This window comes from Helianthus annuus, chromosome 9 (genome assembly GCF_002127325.2).
Source record: "Helianthus annuus cultivar XRQ/B chromosome 9, HanXRQr2.0-SUNRISE, whole genome shotgun sequence".
NCBI lineage: Eukaryota > Viridiplantae > Streptophyta > Magnoliopsida > Asterales > Asteraceae > Helianthus > Helianthus annuus.
In genome coordinates, this window is record NC_035441.2 from 180,354,597 (window position 1) to 180,376,571 (window position 21,975).

Below are 21,975 nucleotides of genomic sequence, written 5' to 3' on the forward strand. Positions count from 1 at the left end.
CCCAGTGCACATCCAACTTATAGCTGATCTTGGTCCTCGTCGCGTCACACGACCAAACACATGTTACACCTTCGCGTAGCGTGAAAGGTCTATGCTAGGACAAAGGTGTCATGAGTCACCACGTAGGCATAACACGTGGTGCCATGTGTCCATTGGTGCTCAAAGAGTCGTTGTGTCGCGCGACTGCATAATGTTTCCACCGTCGTGTAGCGTGACGTGGCCTAAATCAGAATTCCTTCGTTTTTCGTGCTGGTTTCCATCGTACACGTTTGGAGTCTCGATTAAGATTCGTTATGGTCTTTTCAAGGGTTGTTACACAAAATCTTATGTGGTTTTAAAACTTATTTTAGTTTATAGCATGTACTTGTGAGTGCCTATATTTTAAACCATACCCATGTCGTCTTGATGATGGCGCATATGTAGATACTATAGCTTATTTGGGTGTCAGGTTGTTTCTTGAATGCACACGGTCGTTCCACGGTATAGTTATTCTATCGACCGTGAAACTTATGTTCCCTAAATATTGTATCTATTAACTTCGTTGGGCTATCATTCCATGACGTGCCATGGATATGGATCAACTGTGAGATTGCTGTCTATTTTGATCTTTTGTTTGTTGTGTTGTGTTGTGTTGATACATGGTTTTAGCAAATGAGAGACATGTATTATAAACATACACGCATCTTATAATAATGTTATATGTTTGAATTTTTAACATCATTAAAACAAACATCCTATAATGGCCATATGTGCATGATGCGTGGTTGAAAACCGGTGTTTAATCGTATTTAAGTTTATGTTTTTACATGACTTTCGATTTCGAATGGCCTACTTTAGATTAGAAATGTGTTTTGCAGGTCTAACAAAGTTTAATGAGCTATTCGGGAGCTTTAGGAGCATCAGGGAGCGAACGGGATCAACCTGGAACGCGAAGTGAATAAAATGGAAACCAAGAGTTAGACATAGCGTCGTCGACGCCCATATAGGCCGTCGGTGATGCCCCTTGGTTATTCGCGTCGGCTAGAAATACTGCTGAGTTCATTCATCTATATAAAAACATGTTCTTATAATTACAACATTCAGAGTTTTTACATTTGTTTATCTTACCAAACTACTATTGGCTAACTCATCGTCCAATAGTAAAGGAACTAATTTAAATAGTATTTGTCACTCGATGGCAGTTCTTGTGACTCTGGTCATATCACTCATTAGCTAACCCATTGTCCAATAGTGAAGATTATCAAGTAGTGTATACAAAATCCCAATACCGATGATAGTTTCCCAGTAAGAATACAAAAACTTAATCATTGTAATACAAGTAACAATTGGAAAACATTTAGGGTTTTGAAAGCATTTAATAAAAAAAGAATGACTCGCTTTGTAGAATTAGGGTTTCGATTTAACAAGCCTCCTGATTCTAAGCCTCTTAATTCACAATAAGTTTCCAGCTCTAAGTCTTTCGATAATTAAGCATCTACTTTATCAGTGAATTTAAGCCTTCTGATCTAACCCCTAATTAAACACACAATGCAACACGTAGTAGTGTATTAACCCAATTCAACTTTAACGATAATCACGAGATTCAAACCACAACGTGATGACAAAGTATAGCCTTATTCAGGCAGCACTTAAACATCCGTTGATTTGGTTTTAGATCGATCGGACAAGGTAACGTACCAGCGATTAGGGTTTAATACACTTTCTGCGGAGCTGAGTTTCGAGGTTTAAGGGTTCTAGAATTTGAATGACAGAACGAGAGAGAAAGAAGTATCAATTTCTGATCGAAACTGGTGCACTAAATTCATCCCAGACCTGGCCTTATATAACTCAATCTGGCTTCTCCCGTGCGTCGCGGAAAAAGACACGGTGTCTTCCGCGTGTCACCGGGAGGGTCACCTGTCACACCCCGATTTCCACGTGTCTCACCGGTGGGCCCGGTGGGGGATTACCGTGATGATGTTGGCAACAATATAGTCAAACCACACAATTATATAATGCACAGCGGAAGCTTAAGATAAATATATAAACTTCAACCTCTGGTTGTAATATCAAAGGTATTACAGAAGTTGAATATATCCACAGCGGATCAAAATAAATAAATATTGTTCATTCAGATACGGCATCGAGTTTGCGAGACTATGTTCGATGCTTAGGCAGCTAATACCAGCCAATTTCGTCTAGTACCTGCACTTAACCTTTTTGGGGAAAATACGTCAGTTTACACTGGTAAATACATTCAACTGACACATTTGAAAATGTTTATTAAAATTGATTTGAATGCACAAGGCACAAACTCTTTTATAACTTGGGAAAATTATAATAAAATCTTGTGAACGTTTTACATGTTCTTTTATGCGTTCAGTAGCCCGGGTCGTGCCGGGTTAAAGATTTATAGACACACCACATTGCGTAAAACCGTAGTATAAAAACCAACGGCTACGTCTTTTAATTTAATGTCGACACTTTATACCGGGTGTACGCCTACACCGGGATGTCGATGGTCGTGGCCATTTCGTAAAATGATGCCAAGGATATCCGGGACAACGGTCATTAAACCCCCCAAAGGCTTATAAGAAACAAAACTGTTTAAATGAGCCGATCATATTATTTAATTAACCACCTAAGCGATGGAAGAATACAATGCTCAATCAAGCGGTATTAATATACCGTAACCCAAGCCCATATAGGGGAAATAAGTTAAAGTATTTACCTTTGCAAGTATATTTCCTTAATTGGATTAAATCACCGATAGCTTTTACTGGGGCTCCTAATCTGGAACGAAGGTTTTAATTAACCTCTTAGAATCCTAACGAGTCTTTATAATGGCCGTAGCCTAGACCGGTTGGTTCCGATATGTATAGATATGGTTTAATCGCGTGAAAGGCGAAAACCGAGAATGGAATGTGATTCTTCCCCAAACGAGTTCAGAGACTTGTTTTACATGGGTTAATGGTTCACACTCTGGATTTTGGGGTTCAAATAATATAATTTGACCCGTATCGGCTAATTTATGAAAACTAGTTTCATAAGCCGAACCGTGCGCGCAATAGGCGAAACGGTTAACCATGAGAGTCGTACGCTTATTTCGAAAGCCAATATGCCTTAAATAGGTTGTGGTATCAGTAGGATACCTTCCGTGACGCCCGTAACGAGTTTAAGTTAATATTATGCCCCGTAGGGGCTTTTCGGTCATTTTAAAGGCTTTAAAAGGGCTTTTCGAGTTCTACAGGAAATCTGAGTTTCTCGAACAGCTTATAAAGCTTAAAATACTTTATTTATTATTTAAAACCAGTAGCAACTGGAATCGGGTCAAAAGACCCTGTAGAACTCATGTTTTGGCCGAAAAGGGCATATTCGGTATTTACCGAACCGTAGCCATAACCGCAGGTTATGAGCGAGGTAAAAATTATTAAAAATCTTTAAAATTCCCAAAATATTATTTCAATACAGTGGGTAAAAGTTTTGGTGACGAAATCTTGGTTTAGATAGGTGTTATGCTAATTGCGCCGTTAATTACTAAAGTTTGCTTTAAATGCGCTATTTAGCATAACTCTCATTCTAGACCTCGGATTGACGTGAAATTTTAAGGACATGCTTATAATTTAATAAGCAAGGTTATGGTCCGTTCACGTGTCCGAAATACTCGTTTTATTTTATAAAGGCCGTTACGGTCAACTTTTAGGCGAATGACGGAAATGCGCAAAAGACTCGGATAACTCATGAACCGATCACAGAGGTTCATACCATCATGTAACCTGGTCCTAAGAGAGTCCTAAGGTATATCTATACCTCAATAAAACGGGTCAGAACTGAAGTCAAAGCAAAAGTCAAACTTTTGCGACATTCGGCTCCGAACCGGATCAATATAGCAAATGGTCGATTCAAACGAGCGCAAACAAGTTTATATACTTATTATCATGTTTTATAAGTGTCAAAACAGATTTCATAACATATACATTACAGATTATGCATAAATCGCTAAAATAGCTTTCTGTTGACTTTTTAACCGCACGTTTGACTCGATATTTGACATAGTTAGAGTGGTGATCAGGGGGAACCTTTTTAGAGGTTTATTACCCACATAATTACCTACTCAAAACTACTTTTGATCCGTCATAAGACTGAACCATTTGCAAGTTATTGTAATGACAACCGTTAGTTACGACGGTTGTGTTTATAGGCTAAAACTATGGAAATGTGTGACCAAAATGGTTATGAACGACTTACAGAAGTGTGTTCTTGCTTATAGAGCAGAGAAAAGGACTTGAGAGCTTAGAATGATCAGTAGATGAGTTGTTTGAGGTGTGGTGAACATATGCTCACAATGTGGCTATTTATAATGTTCAAAAGGCCTTTAGATCATCACAACTCATGCTACAACTGATCATGGATGATGGGCAGGTGTCCCTAAGTGTTATGGGTCGAGTAGGGGGCACCCATGCCTCATTGATTGATGTTTGGTCGTTCAAATGCTCCAAAAGGCAAGTAGTTACAACTTTCTGCATCTGGGCGTCTAATGCGGCCCGCATGGGAGTTCCATGCGTTTCTAATGCGGGCCGCCTGGGATTTAAATACCAGGCGAGTAAAAGAGGAGGCTCGCGGCCCGCCTCAACTTAACCACAAATGCAATGCGGGTCGCGTGGGGCCTGTTTTTCAGATTTTTAAAATCTTTTGAAATGATTACGAAATCCTGGTAATTAATAACGAAATCTTTCGTAATGATTTACCTGACCTTTCGGGTTTGAAGGGGTAACTTTGTGGTTTGGCCCTCGGTTATTTACCGATAGGGGCCTCGTGTTATTTACCCGCATTATAAAGTCCCCGTTTAGTTTATTAATTATTTGGAAAGCCTTAACTTTCACTGTTGACGCTTTTAACCCTTCTCATACGAATTTGAGTATAACTCTTTCGTTTTAAGACGGAACTTCGCGGAATTTATACAGTATATTCTAGTGAGCGTGTAATATTGTTACGAAGCCTTGGGAACGTTAAAGGGTCACTCAGAGGTAATATTAAACATGTTGACACAATTAACCCCTGTAGCTCGTAATCTCTCACCTTTTTCCGCGTTTCGCTTCCGTACGATCCATGATTTATTCGTTTGAAGGTATAAGCGTTATTTAGGGTTACTATACAGTATATATACCCTTGTTGACATTTATAACCCTCGAATTTATATACTTTCAAGGTTTGTCAAAATTAGTCCTTTGTTTATTATGGATGCCACGTGTAATCAAATGACACGTGTTAACACATCATTGGACACAAAAATTCGAGGTGTTACATCGGCCTGGCCTAGACCTGACACGTGGCACCTCGACGTGACACGTGTCCTCGACCACCTTTTTCGCCCAATCATGCGTTTTTCTCGATTTTCCTACTGATACATATCGCGTATGCTCGGGTCTTGATCTTAAATGGTTCGGTTTTTAATTGTGAGTTTAGTAAGTGTATTTTTGTGCGGGTTGGTTCATTAGCCGTCAAGTTTTCTTAACCGCTAAGTTTTCAGCTTGAGTATTACAAGTTTCGACGCACACACTTAGGTTTTGATTACGGGTTGGCATTGGGAATATTGTTGAGGGTTGTTACATTCAATCCTAACCCTAATCTACCACAATCATCACCATCATCCAATCTATCATTCATCCGCATCCACAATCCACTACAAACCCTAACCATCATTGTCACACCCCTCCAAAACCCCACCCCGCCTTGGAGGCGTGACATGCCCAGGATCATAGCCACCAATCATATTGAACAACGTATTTAAGTAAATAAAACCAACCACAATACAATTGGTGTCAAAACATAGTTTGAGTTTACAACGGAAGCAAAACATAAGTTTAATATAAGTTTTCCCCACAACGACCACGCCTCCTTGTGCAAGCTCCTTAAGCTAGGGACCTAACGACCTGCAAGGCATGTAACAACAAGTCAACAACAAAGTTGAGTGAATTCACGGTTGGTTCACTGGCTTACTAGCCCGTATCGCGGTCTCCCAGACATGTGTGCGAAGGTTAGTATTCGTATCGTATCGTATCGTATCGTGTCGCGGGCCTACAGGCATGTGTGCGAAGATTAGTGGAGTGGCATCCTACCTCTGGAGGATGGCCGTGCCTTGTAGAAAGTTTGTGAACTCACCTTTGCTTTTGCTTTGCTTGATTTGCTTATCTTCTTTGATTGTAAGGGTATGGGATAGAGTTTAGCCTACTGATAAGCCTAATAATATAATGCACACGAAATTAGGTAAATAACCAATACAACATTTACGACAATTCACGAGATTAAACCCTCACAACGAATGACAAAGTGTAATACTTAACAATTCAGCAGATTCACAACGAATAACAGAGCATAGTCCGAAATTGGATAATACTCAAATATTCAAGTCGAAATCACGACGATTAACAAAGTATAAACTCAATTTGAGCAACACTTAATCATACGTTGGATAGTTTCAATCGATCGGACGTTGAATCGTAATAACGATCGAATTAATACCCTGAATCGTAGCAGCGTTTCGGGATTGGTGTGTGTTTTGGAGTAATCAGACAATAACTCAACGTACATAGAGAATTTGTACGTCGTTCCAACTCCCAAATTCAAGTCCCAAAGCCCTCTATTTATACTGAAAAATTGACTCCCTCGCGTGTCGCGACAGGGAGATGTGCATCTGTCGCGTGGCGCGACGGGTAACAATTCTAGCCTAGGGTAGCCACGTGTCCAACTAGCCTAGCTGAGTCGACGGAAACGTTAAATTCAATTCTTACAACGAAATATGAGGATAATCGTCAAGTAGGAAATACCCCCCCCCCCTGAGTTTTAGGGGTCCTGATCCTGATTCCGATTGTTATGAAAATTTTAGGGTTTATGCAGAATTACTTGGGTTTCTTAATTAGGGTTTCCTTAATAGATAATTAACACCGTAAGTATTAATTTTAGTGAGAGTTGTTACAATCATCATCATCATCATCACCATCAAGGCTTCAAGATGACCATGTTCAAACTCTCATTGATGGTTGACCATGCTTCATTTGTCATGAACGGCTAATCCTCCCGGGCTTCACCCTGATTTAGACTTTTGTAAGGTTTAAGGTTTGCTTTATGTTTATTAGTTGATTTGTGACAAGTTGAGTTATATTTGAACTGATTGATAATTGTCTTACATTTGAACTAGATTTGTGAATTGTCGAGTGGTGATAAAATTTGACTTTGCAAAATAAGTTTGTGTATTTACGCCTCATATTTTGAAAGGATTTACTTGTTCGAGGTAATGAAGTGCATTGCAGTCCGTTATACACGTTGATAGCAATTGACACCTAAGCCTCATGATATCAAAATCGTTAATGACAAATTCAACCAAATCAATCTAAAAATGTGTAGCAACCCTAGGCTTTGCAATTGTTGAATCGGGTGTGAGCCTTGTTTTCTAATTATTGTTACAATCATGTTTTCGTGCAATTGGAAGTGTTCAAGTTTTCTTAGTCAAGTAATTTAGTAACAAACTTGTCGGTTCAATCCGACATCTCTTTTCAAACAAACAAACAAATTAACCATTTTCGTAGCAAGCTTCATAAAAAGTGCGACAACATTAATAATCAATCACGTCCATACGCAAACGGTTCGACCCCTTACTACCACTAACACATTGTTAAGGGTAATTTGGGCATTATAAATATTATCTTTGACCGGGGCGCGACACTCCGATCAATGCACCAACAGTTAACACAATATACATGTTGATTCAATGGTATACTAACTAACTAACTAATCCATTAAAATTCAACTTGAGGGCCGGCCATAAGCATGTGCGGGGTGGGCGACGGCTCAGGGCCAAAAACGTAGAAGGGCCCGTACGTTTTTTAGAAGCATAAATATAAAAGATCTGGAGGGAACCCATAAATATAATTAGAGATGAAGCCACTTTCAAAAAATAATTACAGCCTAGTGGAAAGGTCCCTTGTTTCCAACCAGATGGTGGCCGGTTCGAGTCCCTTTTGTATATTTTTTTGTAAGATTAATGTCTAGTTTGTTCATGGAAGTTCCAATGAACTTGGTGTATTTAATGAACTTGGTGTATTAGGAATTAATTGTAACAGATTATACTGCACTTATGCCTTTCTTATTAGGAATTAACTATAACAACTCATGTATCAATGTTTTTGTTTTCTTATTTTTTGTTTATAATTGCTTTTAATGAATAATTATATTTTAGATCAAATAAAGAATTGTACAAGTTCAAGCAAGATCGTATTTGTAAAGCAGATAAGTGTGAATTAAAAGCTATGTCGGCACCAACCATAGTTGAACCGGTTGCCGACTCCCCTTCTAAAGTTCATGTGTTGGGTTCGAGTGTACGTGCTAGGCGTTTTTTCTGTTCAGTGGGCTTACTTTGTTTCTCGCTATTTCCTTATTTATTGCAAAAGGTTAGGTCAGACCCGGTTTTTTTAATCTCGCTCAGGGCCCAAAATCTTTTTAGCATTTTCGGAGACGGCCCTCTTCAACTTATTGGTACTTAACCTATAGTTAATTCCCGTATTCCTATAAGAACTAGAAAAAAAGACTATGCATTTATCTTCAATTTTAATTTAAACTGTGGATACCTTATCTTTAAAACAAATAGCATGTGAAGGGGGTATTGACATGAGGTCGGATTCTCATACATAGCCCAGGCATAATCTGGGCTAATCACAAAGTATACGTACATGCATTTAACCAACACATGATAAGGGGACACATGATAAAAGCTTAAGCTTTAACCAACACATGATGAAAGCTTTAACCAGCAATTCCTTAACAAACCCTTGATCTAGACATGATATCCACCACCCTTGTTTAAGCCCGAAACACTAGGCTAGACCCACTATCAAGCCCATTAAGTCTTAACACACAAGGGGAAGACTTTATATTCTATTTTGGATTACAAAAATACTCGAGCCCGATGGGTATACTCAAAACCCAAAGCATTTGGGATGGGTATACCTGATACCCGATGGGTTTATGGGTATGGAAAAAAAATATTCTGCGGATATGGGACGGGTATGAGATTAAACGATATCCGCCCGATTACCCGAAACTATATATCCGTTTACCCGAAATATATACCCGAAAACTTTTAAGTTTTATATTTATTTTTCTTTAACTATAGCTTAGTAATGTTTCATTATTTTAGCTTTATTATTTGAAAAATAAACTTTTTATTTTAAATATATAATTTGATGACACTATTTATATGATATGAAATACATTTTGTAGATTAATATTATAATATATTTAAATTAAACAATATTAATGATCAAACATAAAAGAACATAAAGTATCTTTTTTTATATAAATGGCTGATTAGTTACGATAAGTTCTGCTGCAAAGCTTATTAACCCAACTATTAATTAGTTGTATTTATATAAGTAGTTAGAGAACCTCTTTTATGTTTGTATTTGTATAAATATAACTCCATATGTATTTATTAAAACATAAACAAATAAGCATAAATGAACGTTCACGAACATAAATGAACGAATAATACACGTGTTTATGTTCGTTCCTTTAATTAAGTGAACAAATAATTTTGTTTATGTTCATCCGTTTATTAGATTAGATAAACGAACTTCCCGTCAAACGAGGTTACGAAGGTAGAATAAAATATGCTTTCCACTCTTTTGTTACAAACCAGCAAAACCCGAGGGGCCTTAAAGCAATTAGTTCTTCCTCAGATTTCATCAATATGACCTTTATACCCCTGTTCGTCCAGCTATAAATTGGACTAGGGTTTTGCTCGGAGCCTTTCACTTCAGCCGACTACGAACGACTCAGGGCAGCCATCGGATATCTCACAAACAGGTTCACTCCATTAATTAGCTTTTTTGTTTTATGTATCATCTGTTGATTGATTCACAAATCAGGTGTAACACGATTCAGCGAGTTGTTACTATATTACTATTTAGTTAGATCTGTATGTTCGTTATGATATACAGCTCATGTAGTGGTTACAGATACATTGCGTCGTTCCGATCATAACTAGGGTTCTGAGAAAGAGATGAATATTCGATATTAAGATGCAATTGTATCTAATACTGTATTACTGATTGTCATGTTAAGATCTGAGTTCATGTAGGTTAAAACTTAACAGACGCTATACAGTTTCTAGATCATGATTTATACAAAAAAATTAGTTTAGAGTAATGAAAGGTGGTAATGCAGTCTGCAGGTACTATTAGGATTAGTTATAAAATAACAAAGTTGATGTTAAAATGAGCTGATTTTAAGCTCAACAATGATGTGTTGTTTGATTCACATTTTGTGTTAAATATCTTATATTTAACTCAAGGTTAAAAAAAAAAAGAAATGAGTTTTGTGGCGTTTTCCCTTCGCCGAGGTGGAAATAAAAAATAATATAAAAATTATACATCTTATAAAATAAAAATACTTACTAAATTCATCAAAATCATCAAAAACACACATAAAAAGACATAAATTGCTTGAAACTGACACAAAAAGTCAAAAACATCTAAAACAAATATCAAAAACCCCTGAGGCGCAGCCCTTTTTAGCGCCCGCGCCTCAGCCCTTCTGAGGCGCACATACAATAAAACCCCTTGAGCCTCAGAATCGTTTTTTGGGCGTTTCGCCTCGAGGTGCGCCTCAAGGCGCACACTTCAACCGTTTTTTAAAACCATGATTTAATTTGAAAAACTATTGCAGACTAGAATAATCAAGCATTCTGCTATGGCGCCCACTTTTTATGTTGGTTCAGAAGCCGGTCTCAAGAAGCTCGATGAGTACCTTCTAACTCGTAGTTACATCTCCGGGTGAGTTAACATTACCCTTTGATATACTCAATTTTCTTTTCTTGGTTCTTAACTTTTATGATACAAAGTATTTATGAGTTTTTATATTAACAGGTACCAAGCTTCAAAGGATGACCTCACTGTTCATGCTGCTTTCACTAAGGCTCCATCAGCCCAATATGTGAATGTATCCCGTTGGTTTAACCATATCGAGGCACTTCTGAGAATCTCGTAAGCTCTTAAATTTTGGATTTTATAAAGAATTCTTTAGCTCTAGAGGCTGTGAGGTCATACTTATCGTTGAACTTCTTGTAGTGGTGTCTCCGCTGAAGGAAGTGGTGTTATCGTAGAGGGATCTGCTTCTTTCACAGAAGAGGCTGATGCAGCTCCTGTTGCTGACGCAAAGGTAAAATGATCTGACTTTTTATTTAATTTTCTTTATAATTGTTTGATTATCTGTTACGAGGTGTTGTATTTATCTGTTACTTGCTCTCACTGAAATGTGATTTCATGTTCATGTATATATCATTCAGGCTGCTGCTGATGAAGATGATGACAGTGATGTGGATCTTTTTGGTGAAGAGACCGAAGAGGAGAAGAAGGCTGCTGAAGATCGTGCAGCTGCAATGAAGGCATCTGGAAAGAAGAAAGAATGTGAGTTTTCACTCATTATATTCTATATTCTTGATATTTACCATACATCTGCGTATTACTGTTATCAACACTGTTCTTGTTTTCTTACTTTTTTGCTTTTTGTTATGTTACCAGCTGGCAAGTCTTCGGTGTTGATGGATGTAAAGCCTTGGGACGATGAGACCGACATGAAGAAGCTTGAGGAGGCCGTTAGAAGTGTAGAGTTGGAGGGATTGTTGTGGGGTGCATGTATGTTTCTTTTTCTTTTTTAATATTTTGTCGCTACATTCATGCACAAAGTTGATTTATGTAGAAGTATTTTTTTTTTCATGATTGCAGCAAAGTTGGTCCCAGTTGGATATGGTATCAAGAAGCTCCAGATCATGTTGACCATTGTTGATGATTTGGTGTCTGTTGACACTCTCATTGAGGAAAGGCTTACCGAGGAACCGATTAACGAGTATGTCCAGAGCTGTGATATTGTGGCCTTCAACAAGATTTGTAAGTTTTTTTAACAGTGTTTTTGGGTTTTTATATTGTTTTGGATTGATCTGGTGCATTGTCTGTTTTGCTAATAACCGGATTTGCGTTTGCAGAGTGCATCAATGGTGGACTGGATGCTACTGTGAAGCATGGCGGCTTATTTTTGTTTTATTGTGTTTCATCCTCTCAAGGAAAATTATCTATCAGACTTTATTGTTTCAGTTTTGAGTTTTGAATATTACTCTTTTATTGTTTATTTAGTATATTGTTGAGATACATTTTGGTTTTGCTCGGTCCGAGGAAAAAATCCAACATTTTAGTTTTTACAAGACATGTTTCGACATCTGGGAATACTATTTCAATAGAACTAAATAAAAGAAATCAAAAAACAATGATCATCTCATTAAAATAGATGTAGAAAAGTAGACCATCATTAATCAAACCTCTGCAAAAACCCCACAAAGATGTGTGACAAACCTTGAATGCCTTTCAAGCGTAAGCTGTGGATTCAAAATTCACCGGTTCATGGTAGATAAATATTAAAGTTCAAGAGTTGGCTTGCGTTTCAACGCCTTGTCATAAGCATCAGGTTTCAATGAGTCTTTTCATGAATCAAGAGCAATGTGATAATTCTGTCAACGCTTGGTAACCAAACTCTGCAGCTAGTAACAGTGAATGCTTCATAACCAGACTCTGCGCAAGTAATGTGATAGCAATGGTGGATATGCGGCCATAACCAGCAAAGAGTAGTGTCAAGATGTTATTTGCAAGAACCTTACTTGAATCATTATCCTATGGTTTATGACTTATGGTGGTGGTTGATTAGTTTGAGCAAGCAGTCCATTGTTTTGTTAAACCGTGTAATGGTCACCCAAAGTTTTATTTATTGTTCTTTCACATATGGTTATGTTTTGCTAGGAATGAAGCTTGTGTGTTAATGGGATACTTGATTGCCACTTTGGAGACTGGTCTTTCTTTCTTATATTAACTAACTCCTCTATAGAAGAAGAATTCAGAGAACATTTTGCATGTAGTGAAACAGCAGTGGGAACATGTTGTAGGACACCATTTCCATTTTGCTATGTCTAAGATGGAATCTTTAAAAGGAATCCGGGGGGGGGGGGGGGGGACGCTTACATGGAAATCTAACTGAAAAAGCGGAGATCCCCAGGAAGGAATTGTAAGAGATTCAATCTGAAATGATTGCGGGCCCTTGTAATCCTGAGGAAATGGATTTCTTAAACGCTCTTAAAAGGTGTCGTTAACGATGAGATGTTTCTAAAACAAAAGGCTAAAGGCTTAGTTTCATGATGTTTCAAGGCGGGTAAAAATAGGAGTAGAATTGATTATGGTATAGATATGAAGGGAAATTTCTTTCAAAATTCTCATGTTGGAGAGCAAACATTTGAGAGTATTTGTCATCCTGAAAGGTTGTTTATCAAAGTGGCTTTCTTTGATATAGGATGACGAGGCCCTTGACATAATGGGTTTTCTACCAATTGCTTGTTGTAATGTGTTGTATTAGCAAGATCATCTGCAACTGTTTGAAAAATTCTTTGGGAAGAGGGGTGACCGGTGAGTGAGAATCAAACTGCTTTTGTTAACCCAATAACCAATGAGAAATTACCATTGAAATATATATGGTCCTGCCAAGGTTGCCCTTAAAAAGCGATCTTTAGAAATCTTATGGATCATGAGTCTATCAAATGTTCTCTTGGTTTTCACCCATGCATGATAGTTTGGATCATGACCTGCTTGACTTATGGCTCTTATTCTATTAATGTTAACGGGGAAGTGCCATAGTTTTTAAGAGGTTTGAGGGATTAAGACAAGGGGATCTGGTCTTTTTGTATCTATTTACTCTTATAATGGAAATATTGAATCTTATGATTATCAGAAATATTAATCAAGCTTGCCGCAGAAAAAAAAGTCTTTTATCTTCCCGTCCCCCAAAGAGGAAATCACAATGCATCTTGCTCAGCAGGGGTAGCTTGGAGTGAGAGTGTAATGATGTTAAGGTAAGGAGGCCGCCAAAGAGGAAGGCAAACTAGCCTATTAAGCGCAGTTGGGAATAATGTCAAATGTGACAAAATAAGTTGTGATCATCTTTGTTTTGGTGATGATTTACTGGTTCTCTTGCAACTTGGTGGAGGTCATGAAAAAGTCTTTTAGTAGGGTTTCTGAGCTTCCTAATATGAGTAAAAGCCTAATGTTCTTTGGGAATGTTATGCATTGCTCCATATCAAAGCTGTTTAATGCCTTTGCTTTCATTTAGAGTTAGGCAACTTCAGTTGATGACCGGAGAAACAAGTTTTTGCCGTTTGCTTGAAAACCTCAGTTGATTAATAAGCTCTCCTCTTTAAATCCGGCTTCAATGTTTGAAATCCTCTTTGAATATGTTTTGAGAATCAAATCTACTGCTGGCCTACTATAACAAAATACACAGTATTTTTGGTCGGTCAGCCAACCTTAGCCGCCCTGTTTTACCAGCACATAAAAATAACCAAACTCATTTTAAGCCATTGTACAACCACTCACGAGCTTGACCTATTAAACTCAAACCAATCAAAAGATATGTTGAAACATTTAACTTAACCAAAACAAAATTGGACAACCAGCCCTGAATGGAACAAGTTTTGCTCAACATTTTAGTTTCATAAAGCACAAGTACCTCATAATTGAAAATAGGAGGATAAGAATCTTTGGAAACAAAAACACATGGTTCTGATATAATAAGTGAAAACAAAAACAGAATTCCTTCTACCAACAAACTATGAGCCTCACTCATGAAAATGCACTCCTGACTTAAGCTTGGTTCTTCTTGGTTCTAGGAGCCAACTGTGTCTCAGGCTGCAACATCCAGAAAAGTTTCACAATTGGTTAAAAGTTCAAAACACTTGATAACATTTATTTATTTATCATTGAAGATTGAAATAAAGACTAAAAAACTAACCTCCTTTTTAACTGGTTCTTCTTTCTCAGACAAAGTGAGTTCAATGTGACAAGGCGAAGACATGTAAGCTACACAATAAACAAAACTTTACTTCATTCATCCAGCACTAACACATAACTCATTTTGACCCAAACTCATTTTTAAACCAATTACAAAGTGCACAAAATCCACCCAAAGAAAGAGTCAAATGTAGTTATGGAGGTAAAAACTCACGGTTAATTCTTCCGTGAGCACGGTATGTGCGACGTCTTTGTTTCTGTGCTTGGTTCACCTGAATGTGAGAAATGTGAAGAGCATCCACATCCAACCCTTTGACCTACAACAATTAAAAACAATCAGAAACCTCGTAAGCTAAAAATATGTAAAAACTAAACGACAAATTCTTCAAGTATTAATAGTCTGTCTACCTCAGCGTTACTCTCGGCATTTTTCAGCAGATCAAGGATGAACTTTGCAGACTTAGCGGGCCAACGTCCTTGTCCATTGGAGTGACGGTTTTTGGCTTGTGCGGTACGGCCAACACCACGGCAAAACCGGGTGAATGGAATAGCTTGCTTGTGAGCCAAGACATCTTCCAAGTATCTCTTAGCCTTGATCAAAGGCAACTTACGGATAGCATGGGCAGTTTCTCGGGTGTTCTAAAACAAACAAAAACACCATTCATTCAACAAACATATGCACAACTGAACTACAAGTTCCTGAAACTAAAATCCAAAACATACCTAAACTAGAAACCATTTTTTAAGTCTAGAATTTCATATCAATGAATAGAGTTATAACCATCAATCCACAGTTTAAATCAATAAACTAACAAGTGGCACATATGTAAAAACTAAATATAAAATTACCTTAAAGTGACACCTGAGATCTGATCCCCTAGCTTTGCAAGCTGATTAAATACCCAATAATAGTACAAACAAAAGTTAATATTTAGTATACATACACACAAGCTATGAAGCCCTAAAAATAACAAACAAAGCAATCTCAATAGAAGATCGGTATGAACATTTCAAATCTGACACGTATGAATATGAAACATGAATAAAAGACTTACATTTGGTGGGGTTTTCTGGTTCCTTTGAGTATTTCACCTGAGATTATCGGAAACAATAATAAATTAGCACATAAATCCAGAAATATTAGTATGTTTTGGGTGAAATAAGGGTAGATACGAACCATGACTGCTGAGGATGATCGTGCCGCCGGTGAAAATGCTGTTGGATCTTCGGAGGCCGCCCCAGAAATAACCTAATGGGAGGTCTAGGGTTTCTAACTATAACTACCCAGCCCTGCCCTGGGGTTTACTTGGACTTGGGTTGGGCCTTATACTAGCCCACTTAAATGGGCTTTTTCTATGTAGTTACAAAAATAATTCTATTCTATCGAAAGACCACCGACGCACCGACTCAATGAACAACTTATTAATTATTATTACCTTGTTTCTAGGGTTTTAAATGAAAGGAAAAAAAAAAAAAAAAGAAAGGAAAAGTGGAAGGATGGTAAATAAAAGAAAAACTTCATTTGTTAGTAACCAAGTTTTTAAAGTGTCACACTTAAAAAAGACAGTTAAAAGTTTTTTTCTTCTCTAAAATCACTCAACTTTCATTAGGTGTTTCACACATGATATTAACCAAGTGTCACACTAAAGTCGATCTTGTATCTTCAATAAACCTGGCCTAAACACCAATCAGTTCTCTTCGTTCTATTGGTGTATAAGCTTTTTGCTTTGTATCAATGTAGCAAAACCATGAAGACTACAAAATAACTTGATAATTTCACGCCGACACCGTTGTTTTATCAAAAACTTTCGTCTTCCCTTCCCACAAAGATTTAACCATGTTTGATGACTTGATCTACGATGATGTGGTTGCACTACAGTGGAGTATGTCCCCTATTGATATCTCAAACTTGTATTTAGAAAACTTACTATAATCGCATCTACATCTTGTATTTTGATGACTTATCAAAAACTTTCGTCTTCCCTTCCCACAAAGATTTAACCATGTTTGATGACTTGATCTACGATGATGTGGTTGCACTACAGTCGAGTATGTCCCCTCTTGATATCTCAAACTTATATTTAGAAAACTTACTATAATCATATCTCAAACGTGGATGAAGTAATTGGGGGGGGGGGGGGGGTCACTGTTACATTTGGTTACTGTGTTCTGAATAGTCTGCACTTGACCGCTCGACCATCCTCAACTCTTCCTCATCTCGCCTCCCTCTAGTTTGTGGGTCTATACTGACATGACACCTGACTACTTTTATGATTTCATGTAAATTTTTTTTTGTGTTTTTGTTTTTGTTAACCCAAAAAATAACTTATATACACATGTGGATTCTTGCCAAAAGAATCAATATTGTTTCAGAAAAAGCATGCAATATGTTATGCCAATACAGATATTAGTCATGTTACTTTTGTATCTATTATGCAAACTGAAGAAAAAAAATATCCCCATCAACTTCGCATCAACAAATCCACGAAAACCATTTAAATAAACTTCAAGCTCATAGCAATCAATTATGTGAATCCCATTTCCCAGTCCCAACCTCCCATCATTGACAATCTTTACTTGCAAATCGCATACACATGGTCGTGGGTTTGAGGGCTTCTAATCAGCCTTGCAACCTTCTTCGCAGAAGCTGTTTTGACCCAAACCAAGTTAATACTTTTTTTAAACGGACCTTTTCAAATTTCAACCCAAACTCATTTTGACCCATCCGTCGGGCTTACTCCTATATCACCCAGTAAGGAAATTAGTTACCGTGTGTAAAAGATATGTATGATATGGCATATAACAAAACCATTTCACTACCAAGTTGGTCAATCCATGATTCGTTGCCAGTCCTGTCTGCTCTATCGACCACATCCACCACCGTCTTTCTTATATCCCACCCTACTCTCCCCAACTCCCTCTCCCAGTCACATCTTTCACTCACCACCTTTTCTCATTGACCTCCGTCCAATCCGTTTGAAACACATGATACAATTTGATAAAGAAATATACTAACGCAACAAATACACGACACCAAATGTTAAAAATCAAATATTTTAGACCACTTCCAGTGGTCCGTCAGTGATCCAAATTTGCCGTTCAAAAAAAAAAAAAAAAAAAATTTAGACCACATATACATATGCATATAGATCCATCAACTACGCTTCCAAGTTGACAATCATAAAAGCCTAGAGATGATTTTCGTGGTTTACTTTAATTTCAACTAGCAATACCTTTTTCCTAGTGAACCAAAGCACCATTAGATTCGCCATACGCAATCACCACAACTAGAAAATCAACCAAGACCACTCCTGTTAGGAATCAGTTGGGACCAACATCCCCAATCATACCAACTTTCGGTTGCCATACACACAAAAAAGGGAAAAAAAACTACAAAAGAAACACAAATCGTTTTCACGGTCTAAAATGTAATCACAAGCATCAGCTTATAATATTACACAAATTGACTTGCTGCAATTACCATTTTAGTCCTTTAACACACTGATAATATACTTCTTTAGTTATAAGTGATGTGTGAGTACCCAAAACTTGGGAGTCCCAGAGATTGCTCAACCAAGTGCAGATTTCAAACGTGCAATTATCTCATCCTGCCATGTTGGACAAACCAAAAATGTCAACTAAAACAATACGTATCGTCAAACCATAAACTTGATTATAAATTTATAAAAGTTCACAAAAATGTAATATTATAAATTCAGTAATTCAAGTTACTTGCCTTCCTTCCTCTTTGGGAAAGGCCTCTCTCTCTTAATAGCACTCGGAGTCTCTCTACAGTCAAAGCGTTGAGATTTTCAGGTAGCCGTGATTTCGGTCCCTCTACATGACGTTAAGATCAAAATATCAACTGGAGTTATTTAGAAACAAACGTATATCTCATCATCATCATCATACTCAGTAAATCCCACCAATAGAAAAGCAAAAGGTAGGGTCTGAGGAGGGTAAGATGTAGACAGCCTTACCTCTACCCCGTAGGAATAGAGAGGCTGCTTCCAGTGAGACCCCCGGCTCGATAGTAGTTTTGCATCAAGCCTTGGACATAAGGCACATAACACTCAAGCAATCGGGGCAAAGACCGATTACTCGATTAGTGCATGTACCCATTTGTCTTTCAGCTATCAACGCCACCACATGATGCATGATTAACCATCCTCAGCTTTTAACATTATTTTCACGAAATTAGTAAAATAACGTTAAAATTAGTGCACTTTCACTTTTGCCCCCCGATGGCCCACACATATATACATTATATGCGCATACTACAAGCGGGGCGTAGATACAAACGTATATCTAAAAACTGCAAAGCTCACCTTGTTGGGATGCTGCCCGTTTTGTAGAGGTCCGACCATCCACAGCTCTTTCGGAAACCCTAGAATTGATTATAAAAAGACAAGATAAACAGCCAAAACAAAATATAAAACAAAAAAGAAATGAATTAATGAAAAAGAAGAAACATGTACCGCTTTCTTGAGCCTTCTTTTGTGCCCACACCTTTTGCGCTTGATTCAGTTTTCTGTTGCTGCTTAAGCAGAAGAGATCTTATAAGTATGTTCATTTGATCCGTTTTTATTAGCTGGTTATCTGGATAGAAAAAATGAAATGAGTCAAATATTTGAGTTAACATGCAACATTGGTTCATTGTCAAGCTATACGTTCGCAAACCACAAAACCCACTTCCTATTGTAGTAATTACGGGTAGTCAGACGCCACCGGCGAAGTATAGTGGGTGCCCGGGGGTGCACCCGCCCACCCCAATGTTTCGGTTAGAAGTGTATAAGTTCCGATTTTTCGTCCAAAAAAATTAAAATTATATAGGATCGCCCCCGATTATTTTTCCTAAATTGTATATCCTAAATTTTTATAAACTTTGTATATAAATGATGGGTAGTTTGGTAAATATACACTTTGTTTTATTTGGAACTATTATTATTTGACCTGAGGAATCGAATAGCCAACCCGACCCGACCCGAAACATAACGATAGGAAAAAATTTTTTGGGTCCCATCACTTTACGCCCCCTCGAAACTTTTGGTCAAGCTCCGCCACTGTCAGACGCATAATACGATGATAGTATTCACAACCTGTGTAAAATCTTGATGCTTGCAGCTAATTTATTTAAATAAACTCCTTAGTCCTTACGTAACTAAATGTGGACCTTATTCTTTGAATTTTTCCAAAAGAATAATATTCTCAACATGTTACATAGTATCCGGTTCATCTTGGCTGCATGCGCAGCAGCAATAACTATGAGAAACCCACCAATCCACGTATGATGTGTGAACAATGACAGTCGTGTACCACGGTCAATAGCTAGATATAGATAAGGGGGCATGGCATGGCATACATATGGTGAGCTACAACAATGGTTAAAGAGCCTACATAGCTAGGTTAAGAGATTAGTTATAAAGAAATGCTGGTTAAACTATGGTGCAATATATTCATTATGATCTTCAAACAGTGTTTACAGTCCAAACTTGAACTCCATTAATGTCGTGACCAGGGGCGAAGGTTAGAAGGGGCCGGGAGGGGGCCCGACCCCCCGAACTTTTCGCTTAGTAGTGTTATGTATGCAGCTTTGGTATAGAAATTTTTGGGTATATACGTTTTCGACCCCCCGGTTCTATAGAAATTTTTGAGCATATACGTTTTCGACCCCCCCCCCTCGAAAATCTCAAGCTTCGCCACTGGTCGTGAACTATAACAATCAAATCATATGTTCGCTTCATATATTTTTTCTAATAAGTCGTATAATAAGCACATATATAAAAATGCTAAAAGTAAGCATTATTAAGGTGTTACATCAATTAGGAATTAGGATACACCTTTATTGATCATAAAAAACATAGCATTTCTCCTATTGACACGAACATAAAAGATAAACCTATCTAATACCATAACCAATGAACGATGAAGCATGTTTCACAACCACTAATAACATTCACACAAATTGCTCAATGAACCAAATCTAAAGTTCTAAACCATGGGCGAGGGTGCCCGTATTCATCAAACAGCATATCGCTTAGATTAAATCTTAAACACAGTAATCCAGCATAATACACGACGACAATATGTAATCATCAATCTATTCACATATCATAATTTGTACATAAGATTCCACAGTTACCTGGGGGTGATGTATCATGATCAGTAACATAGACACGCATTCCACCCTGCATATATGTATACATATATAAACATGAACAAATACATAAAAAGAGAAAAACATATGCCTGCCTGAACAGACTCTATTATATTCGGTTGTTTTCGTTTACCCTAGAAATCATTTTATGTAATTCAGGACTGAAAACAAACGGTGCAATTGCTAGTGTATAACATCAGAAATCAATCATGAATCATGATAAAACAAAAGGAATGATTAAAGGAGATAAGTCAGTTAGGGTTTAGACTTTAGAGGGAAAGAATGAATTACGAGATTGGAGGAAACAACAGGGGAGGAGAAAAGGCCTTTGGAGGGAAGATTAGAGAGGAACTTGGAAGCTCCCTTTTGGTTCCTGGATGGAGTTGCAGAAGCAGAAGCATCCATGACCATGGTGTTGAAGAATACCCCTGGTTTTACCGGTTATTTGAACCAACGAACGAACAGACAAACGTTCGCGTAAGTTTTGATGGTGGAACAAATATATACAGTACAAGGGGGAGTGTGCAAAGTCATCTAATTCTAGGGTTAACAGTACAATTTTAATGAAAAAAAAAAAAGAGTAAATTACGTTTTTTTGCTCATGTGGTTATATCACTTTTACTATATTAGTAAAAAATAAAAATTTTTAATATATTTGCCTTCATGGTCTCTATAACTAACCATTTTAGCCCCCATGATCTCTAGACTTAGGGGCCAAAATGGTTAGTTATAAAGACCATATGGGCAGATATGTTAAAATTTCTTATTTTGGGCTAATATAGTAAAAGTAATATAACCACAGTGGTCAAAAACGTAATTTACTAAAAAAATAGTATAATTCGCAGTTTAAACAGTTTTGCCACACTCATTTAAAAAGTGTCATTTTCGTCCAATAGTTTACTATGTTTTTTTCTAATCAGCCCCCAACACTTAACTCAGTTAAATAAAACAATTAAAGGTAGG

The 21,975-nt window shown here is 37.4% G+C and overlaps 3 protein-coding genes across 3 annotated transcripts; 1 reads left to right on the forward strand and 2 right to left on the reverse strand.

Moving 5' to 3' along the window:
- The first annotated feature begins 9,684 nt into the window (after positions 1–9,684).
- LOC110879900 (elongation factor 1-delta 1) lies at positions 9,685–12,229 on the forward strand. The gene is made up of 8 exons (XM_022128438.2): positions 9,685–9,840; positions 10,702–10,808; positions 10,902–11,018; positions 11,103–11,193; positions 11,321–11,441; positions 11,556–11,669; positions 11,760–11,921; positions 12,017–12,229. Coding segments are annotated over exons 2-8 (690 nt in total). The 5' UTR covers positions 9,685–9,840; positions 10,702–10,725; the 3' UTR covers positions 12,019–12,229.
- Positions 12,230–14,509: 2,280 nt separating this feature from the next.
- Positions 14,510–16,153, reverse strand: LOC110879901 (60S ribosomal protein L17-2). The gene is made up of 7 exons (XM_022128439.2): positions 16,033–16,153; positions 15,911–15,947; positions 15,705–15,745; positions 15,264–15,494; positions 15,070–15,172; positions 14,857–14,924; positions 14,510–14,753 (listed from the first exon to the last, which is right to left on the reverse strand). The coding sequence occupies exons 1-7, from the start codon at positions 16,033–16,035 to the stop codon at positions 14,709–14,711; spliced, it is 528 nt and encodes a 175-aa protein (XP_021984131.1). The 5' UTR covers positions 16,036–16,153; the 3' UTR covers positions 14,510–14,708.
- A 1,990-nt stretch (positions 16,154–18,143) lies between these two features.
- On the reverse strand, positions 18,144–21,517 carry LOC110879902. Its single transcript, XM_022128440.2, has 6 exons — positions 21,304–21,517; positions 20,998–21,043; positions 19,334–19,454; positions 19,184–19,242; positions 18,592–18,692; positions 18,144–18,463 (listed from the first exon to the last, which is right to left on the reverse strand). Exons 1-6 carry the CDS (start codon positions 21,421–21,423, stop codon positions 18,425–18,427), a joined length of 486 nt encoding a protein of 161 aa, XP_021984132.1. The 5' UTR covers positions 21,424–21,517; the 3' UTR covers positions 18,144–18,424.
- Positions 21,518–21,975: the final 458 nt, after the last annotated feature.

Excerpts from the sequence above, each read along its gene's own strand:
- LOC110879900 (XM_022128438.2), top strand. The coding sequence starts at position 10,726 with ATGGCGCCCACTTTTTATGTTGGTTCAGAAGCCGGTCTCAAGAAGCTC. Across the intron at positions 10,809-10,901 it reads ACTCGTAGTTACATCTCCGG|GTACCAAGCTTCAAAGGATG; the intron begins GTGAGTTAACAT and ends TTATATTAACAG. Across the intron at positions 11,442-11,555 it reads ATCTGGAAAGAAGAAAGAAT|CTGGCAAGTCTTCGGTGTTG; the intron begins GTGAGTTTTCAC and ends TTATGTTACCAG.
- LOC110879901 (XM_022128439.2), bottom strand. Across the intron at positions 15,495-15,704 it reads ATCTCAGGTGTCACTTTAAG|AACACCCGAGAAACTGCCCA; the intron begins GTAATTTTATAT and ends TGTTTGTTTTAG. Across the intron at positions 14,925-15,069 it reads TGCTCACGGAAGAATTAACC|CTTACATGTCTTCGCCTTGT; the intron begins GTGAGTTTTTAC and ends TTTATTGTGTAG.
- LOC110879902 (XM_022128440.2), bottom strand. The coding sequence starts at position 21,423 with ATGGTCATGGATGCTTCTGCTTCTGCAACTCCATCCAGGAACCAAAAG. Across the intron at positions 21,044-21,303 it reads CTGTTGTTTCCTCCAATCTC|GGTGGAATGCGTGTCTATGT; the intron begins GTAATTCATTCT and ends ACATATATGCAG. Across the intron at positions 18,693-19,183 it reads ACGGGCAGCATCCCAACAAG|AGGGACCGAAATCACGGCTA; the intron begins GTGAGCTTTGCA and ends AACGTCATGTAG.